The 7,553-nt window shown below is 43.5% G+C and overlaps 1 protein-coding gene across 1 annotated transcript; it reads right to left on the reverse strand.

Moving 5' to 3' along the window:
- Positions 1-3,141: 3,141 nt before the first annotated feature.
- On the reverse strand, positions 3,142-3,574 carry LOC120918291 (60S ribosomal protein L35-like). The gene has a single exon (XM_040329803.1). The coding sequence runs from the start codon at positions 3,545-3,547 to the stop codon at positions 3,176-3,178; it is 372 nt and encodes a 123-aa protein (XP_040185737.1). The 5' UTR covers positions 3,548-3,574; the 3' UTR covers positions 3,142-3,175.
- Positions 3,575-7,553: the final 3,979 nt, after the last annotated feature.

Consider the following 7,553-nt stretch of genomic DNA (forward strand, 5'->3'; position numbering starts at 1 on the left):
GCAACGTCGTTTTTTAAAATGAAGTTTGAAAAACATCATTTTTTTTCATGTGAAAAAACAATGTTTTTTTACAAGACAAAAAACGACCGTGTGTACACGGCATGAAAGCGGTTGTATAGTCCCATGAAAAAAAAAATTGTCAAAATAATTTCCAAATAAACATTTTTAATGGCAACTTTTTTTGTGTTTCAAACATTTTATTAAAGTTAAAATAGGAATACAATTAATTTACGTATACATACATGGGGTTTTACAATAAATATTGAACATAAAATAACAGAAATATGGAGGTAGACAATATATTATCATTGTCATCATATATTCAAGCATCAGAATATCAAATAGAATGAGATTACAAAGCACAAACAGAAAAATCATACATTACTACGTTAGTGTCTTGAAGATATAAAGCACAGAAAAATCCGAAAATACAGGATAATTCAATCCGAGCTTCCTGATGTGAATGAAGCGATAAAACAAAAAATGAAAATAGAGACTCCCATATAGAGTAGTCTCAAAAATATGGGTGGAACATAGCACATAGCAAAAGTGTTCAGAGAATCAAAATAAAGGTATGTAAAGATTTCAAAGGGAAAACGTAAAAATGCGTAGGCAAGCGCTCAAATTGAGCGGTAAATGGAATATGTGGGGTTCTAATCCCTGTAGGTGATCTATGTAGTCGCAACAATCGCAAATACAATGAACAATTACGTGCCTAATAAGTCTATAAACCGCGACAAATCCCTAAAGTGAATCCAACAGGACCAGGTGGATCTATATTTCATCGGATTATCATTGGCTTGGTGAATCAAGTCTTCCATCTCAGAAATCTGCTGTACACGGTTAATCCAGTCAGCCAGTGTAGGAGGGTTAGTTTTCTTCCAAAAAAGAGGAATGCATTGTTTTGCAGCATTTATGAGATGGAGTATCAAGGATTTTCTATAAATGGATTGAGGCAACAAAGTATGATGTAAAAGATACTGTGCAGGGCAAAAGTCTAATGTGTAAGTTGTAATTTGGGCAATTGCCACATGAACCTTCTCCCAGAAAGGCTTAATGATGTCACAGTTCCACCAAATATGGAGTAATGATCCCAGAGAGTTGTTGCATCTCCAACACATTGGGGAGACAGTTGGATAAAATACATGGAGGCGTTCAGGGGTACGATACCATCTCGAATAAAATTTGTAGTTATTTTCTTGGGCCGAAATGTTAACAGATCCCTTATGAATATGTGTAAAAATATTGTCCCAGTCAGAGTCTAGAAGTTGTATTTGGAGTTCATCTTCCCAACCTTTATTAATTTTGTTGGAGCTTTGTAAAATGGTACTGAAAAGGAGTGCATAAACAGATGAAATTAGGTGTCTTTGAGGGGTTGTGGCAGTACACAATTTTTCAAATGGGGTCAGTTCCCTGTACCATTGTGAAATAGGCCTTCTGCTTTGTAGAAAATGTCGTATTTGTAAGAATTTGTAAAAGGGAATGTTATTATTAGGAAATAGGGACGACAACATGTCACAAGAAACAATGGAATTATCTTTGAAAAAATGATGTGCTCTTAGCGTTCGCTTAGGGTCCAGTGGGTTCGTTTTAGTGCCCATAAATCCGAACTGGAAGTCAGGGTTACCATCTAAAGGTGTTAATGGGCCAGGGGAAGGAGACATGGAGAGTGATTCAGAAGACTTTTTAAAATAAAGGAGCGTAGGTCCTATCAGTGGATGGGACAGGCAATTTTTAGGAATAGATTTGATAGAAATCCATGGCAAGTGGGAAAGGGGAAATTGTGACGAGAGATCTTCAATGGCAATCCAGTCTTTGGTGTGAGTGTGTAGATGCCAGTCAATGACCCTAGTGATATGGCATGCTGAATGGTATTTACGAATTTCCGGGAGACTGAGTCCTCCCTTCAATTTTGGAAGAATCATTCTATCCCAACCTATTCTAGGAGGTTTAGAAGCCCAAATAAAGTTCCTACAGAGTCTCTTATACGTTGTAAAAAAAGATGGCGGGAGTTTGATCGGGATAGCTTGCATAACGTATAAGAGGCGTGGTAAAATGTTCATTTTCAAAATGGCAATTCGGCCAAACCAAGAAAATTTACCCAGGGACCAATTGTGGAGATCATTTTTAATGTTATTGAGAATAGGGGTAAAATGTTTCTCATAGAGGTCAGCCAACTTAGAGGGGATTTGGATACCCAAATATGTAAGGGAATGGGGTTCCCAACTGAAGGGAAAGTTAGCTTTGCATTGATTCACTAGTGGGTGGAAGAGAGACATTGAGGGCTTTAGATTTAGTAAAATTAATTTGTAAATTAGAAAGTTTATGGAACAAGGTGAAATCACGAAGTAGAGTTGGAATAGTGATTAGGGGTTTAGAAAGAAAAAGCAGGATGTCATCTGCGTATGCAGCGATTTTGAATTGTCTGTCTCAGATAGTAATGCCAGATATGTCCTGGTTGTCCCTGAGTTTTCGTAATAGGGGTTCTAAGGTGAGTATGAAAATAAGTGGGGACAAGGGGCAACCCTGGCGCGTGCCATTTGAGATGTGGAAGGCGTCTGACAGGTGGCCATTGACTCTAATCCTGGCTGTAGGGAAAGAATATAAATTGAGAATCAAATGTAGAAAATGAGTAGGAAATCCTAGAGCCTTCAATGTTGCAGACATATAGTCCCAGGCCACCCGATCAAACGCCTTCTCAGCATCAAGGGACAAGAATAAGCCTTTAGTGGAAGAGGTAGAGAGCCAATGGTGAATGTTTATAGCTTTTAGAGTGTTATCCCTGGCCTCTCGCCCGGGGACAAAACCAACTTGATCAAGTGTTACTAAATCGGGTATAAGAGGGAGCAGGCGATTTGCAAGGATCTTGGCGTATAATTTCAGGTCCACATTAAGAAGGGAGATCGGTCTATAGTTGGACACCAAAGTTTCATCTTTGCCTGGCTTAGGTATAAGGGTGATATGGGCTTCTAGCAGGTCTTTGAGAGTATGTGAGGAAGATGATAAATGATTAAACGCAGAGATAAAATGTGGGTTAAGAATATCTTGAAACGATTTATAATAACTGACTGTCATGCCATCAGGGCCCGGACTCTTTCCTGGTTTAAGTTGTTTTATTTTTTTTTATTTTTTTTTTTTTTTTTTTTTAACTGAACACATTTTATTAACACATGACTTATGCCTTGACAGCAAATTTGCACATGGAGTACAGTCGTTCTTTTCGTTGCTGCTTTTTAGTCCTCAGAGACTCCTCATGCTTGTTCAGTCTGCGCCTGAGAGCCCTGGTCTTCTTTGGCCTCAAATCCAAAGGCTTGTACTTCTTACCTTTGTAAAATTTCCTTAAGTTTTCTTTTTGAGTCTGGTTGATCACAGTTAGAACTCTAGCGATGGACTTGCGAACAACACGGATTTTGGACAACTTGGAAGCAGCTCCTCCTGTCACCTTAGCAACTCTGAGTTGAGACAGTTCAACCTTGAGGTCATCCAACTGTTTCAATAGCTCTTCCTTCTTCTTACCACGCAGGTCTCTAGCCTTAATTTTCGCCATTGTCGTCGGCAGCTGCAACAGGACAGGTTTAAGTTGTTTTAAAGCAATCAAAGTTTCTAATGCATTAATAGGGAGATCTAAGTGCTCAGCATCTTTCTGGGAAATAGGGGAAGGACAGTATTGTTTTAAGAATTCGTCAATAACATTCTGTCTGTCGGGAGAATGGCCTTTCTTGTGTGTGAGGGGTAGGTTGTACAAATTTTTGAAATAGTAGACAAATTGATTTGAAATATCCTCTGGAGAAGAAAAAGATTTACCAGTGGGGTCCCGAATTAAGTGGACGGTATTAGCTGCCTTCCTAAGTTGTAGGGCTCTAGCTAGGTATTTGCCTGATTTATTGCCGAATTGATAAAACAGCTTCTTCGTAAGGGCATATTTGCGTCTTATGGTTTTACCCAGTATTTCCAATAGATCCTCACGGGCTTGAAGTAGTTCAGTAAGGGTTTGGGAGGCTAGGGACAATTTATGAGCTCTCTCCAGAGTGTGTATCTTAGTTGATAGAGTAGCAATCTGCTCTCTCCTTTGTTTATTCCTAATTGACATCAAGGACAATAGTTCCCCACGAATGACACATTTATGTGCTGCCCATACATTGGCTGGCGTGGAATCAGCAGTCACATAATGGCAACTTTTTTTAACACACACAGCCTGTTGGTCTTTGACAGCACCCCGAACTTAAAACATTACCACCACTACACTGCGGGACTATTTTACCATACCAGGCCTCCAGCTGTATCACAGCTCGGAGGCAACCCCTTTTTCCCGCAGTGCCACCAAACCCGTATTTCAGCGGACACCGTTCCACTGGAATACCCCAGAGGGGCTCATACAACAGATGAACCCCCCACACTTCCATCAGATATGTTATCTTCCACCATTAAAGACCAAGGACATCGCCACAGCCCGCAAGGATAATCCTTTAACCTTAAGGGCACCTCCACACCCGCAGGGCCTGCTGAATTCCCTCCTGCAGACCCAGCGCCCACAAATCGATACCCACCGTGGTCAAATGAACTCCGTCTCCGCGATGATACAAACCCAAATTAACCTCCAACTCGGTGTGTCTGATCAGTAAACCCCCATTCCGTGCTACAAATCGACCCACCACCTTGTTCACTTTTATCCTGGCTTTGTTGACCCTCTCCACCGACCGCGCCATGCGCCAAGTGGTCCAAGCAAATATGTCCGACCAAAAGTGGAGCCGAGCAACAGTACGTCCGATTTAACAGCCGCTATCAGTTCCCCAATTGGCCTGACCCCCAAATTGCCCCCCCCACATGTAGGACCAAAATCTCCGGCGCCACACCTCTGGTATCACCTTACTCCACACCATACCCGGCATCCCCAGCCACCTGATACATGCCTCCTGTCTAGAGATGCCCAACTGCCGCACATCTGCTCTCCTGGTCCCCCAAAAGACATAAGAATGCCCCAAGATCCAGATGAGGAGTACACGACCTCCATCTGAAATGAAAATTAACAACAAAGGTAAATAACCACACTGAACACCACCCAGAAACGCCCAACAGAAGTCATCAGCCAACATACCCCTCTACACGGAAAAAAACCCACATCCCCTTTTCAATCCATCAACGTGCGGTCGCACATAAGATCGGAATCTCCTGGATTCTCACCGACCGATCCTCTTTACAGCAGCCTCATTCAACCCACACCGGGCAGCCTCCGTGGCCGCCCCGATGCGGAAGGAGTGTGAAACAAATTGCCTACCATCAAACCCTGCTGCGCAAAGACACTTCCTAAAAATTTTTACAAATTGGAATCTAGATTCCATCCCCGTGCACCAGAAATGATCCCCTTCACCGGACGAGCATCCAAAAACTCCCGGACCACCCTTACCGGTGAAACCTCAGAACTTGGCAGCGCATACAGCTCAACATTTGCCCCTTTTCCTGCCTGATCTGTTTTTGACCGCCGTAACCGAAGCACCACCCTGTCGCCCCGTGTCACCACGTCCTAAGACATCAACCCTCCATCCACCTGCCTTGATGGGCTAACCAACTCCCCTACCCTAAATGCCCCAAAAGATGCCAAAGAAAAAGCGGCTTTAAATAACAACACTTCGAAACCCAAGGAACACACAGATCCCAAAGTTCCACAAATGGCTTGCAGGATGGAAAATGATACTGACCTGCTAGCATCCTTCCGCACATGACACTTGCAGTACCCCTTGTGACAGGAAGTCAGGTAAATCTGTGAGTGTTGTCACAGACGGGAGATACATTTCTGCCTTGTTTAGACAATACACCAATTATTATCGGGTGTCGGCTGCAGAAGTAGCCAGAAAGGTTTAAGGGCGTTGGAAAACTTCAGCTGTTCAGAATGAGGCAATTAAGGCCTCTATAAGTAATCCAGAGGACTACTACTAATTACTGCATCCTGAGGCTTTCTGAGTGAAGGAGTGCAGTGAGCTGAAATACTTCTGAAGAGGTGAGGTGCTGTTGATTTTTCTATGTGATAAAAATCAAAAATACTATTGTTTTCTGCTGTATGACCAGCAGTGTCGGCCCAGCAGTAGGCTGTGCCAGACTCCATAGATAGGTTCCTGTGTGGTGAAGGTAGACGCCCCAAGTGGCCAGGGTTTATTATATGTTTGATTTTGTTTATGCTGTTTGGATGCTTGCACTTGTTTCCAGCACTTGGAAGAATAAACCAAAATCTTTGTTTTCAACCGTCTTCAACTGCCTTTCTGTACAGTTCAGTGTGTAGGAGACCCATCCAGGGGGTCACACACCCCCGCTACCGAGCTAATCCCTTACACCCTTTACTGCTTGCTTCACCCAGAAAACCTTTGTGAAATCAGTCAGGCCTTGAAGCTTAAATAGGAAGGCTAAACCTGCCAGTTTCTTATCCAGAGCAAACACGGACCCCACGCTCTCCATGTGTCGAGACACAAAATAAACCACCAACCACCCCGTCTCTGCCTCCCCAGCTCGGCATCCGCCAAGTCACCCCACTCCTTCCACACTCTGGAATATGCTGCCCAGGTCGACCCACTCACCTACCGCCTGATCCATCCCGTGACGATTCCAAGGCAATCTCCCACAGCCACCCTGGGCAAGGAACCCCGGCCATCTCCGCCGTTGGAGCCAGCTCCCTGAACCTGTGTCACTGGAAACGAGACAGGGAATCAGCGAGTGTATTGTCAACTCCCGGGATATTACAGCATAAAGAAAAATGTTAAAACTGCAAACACCTCAAGACTAAGTGGCACAACCGAACCACCGGCAGGGAAGAAGCGGAAATCCGGTTGATGACTTCCACCACCCCCATGTTGTCACAATTCAACCCAATCTTCAAATTCCTACACGTTTCCCACCATAATTCCATCGCCAGGACCACCGGAAACAATTTCAACAGAACCAAGATCCGGGAAACCTAGCTTCCACCCACGACCTGGGCCATGGTTCAGCACTCCACTGCCCTTGAAAAAAAGGCCCCCTTCCCCCGTCGACCCGGCCGCATCCGTGGCCAAGTTACATAGTTACATAGTTACATAGTTAGTCAGGTTGAAAAAAGACACAAGTCCATCCAGTTCAACCACAAAAAATAAAAAAAACAAAAATAAAAAACACAGTAAAATCCTATACACCCAACTCCTTTCCCACAGTTGATCCAGAGGAAGGCAAAAAACCCCAGCAGAGCATGATCCAATTTGCTACAGCAGGGGAAAAAATTCCTTCCTGATCCCCCGAGAGGCAATCGGATTTACCCTGGATCAACTTTACCTACAAATCTTAATACTCAAGTTATATTCTGTACATTTAGGAAAGAATCCAGGCCTTTCTTAAAGCAATCTACTGAGCTGGCCAGAACCACCTCTGGAGGGAGTCTGTTCCACATTTTCACAGCTCTTACTGTGAAGAAACCTTTCCGTATTTGGAGGTGAAATCTCTTTTCCTCTAGACGTAAAGAGTGCCCCCTTGTCCTCAGTGTTGACCGTAAAGTGAATAACTCAACACCAAGTTCACTGTATGGACCTCTTATA

Source organism: Rana temporaria, chromosome 12, assembly GCF_905171775.1.
Source record: "Rana temporaria chromosome 12, aRanTem1.1, whole genome shotgun sequence".
Classification (NCBI taxonomy): domain Eukaryota; kingdom Metazoa; phylum Chordata; class Amphibia; order Anura; family Ranidae; genus Rana; species Rana temporaria.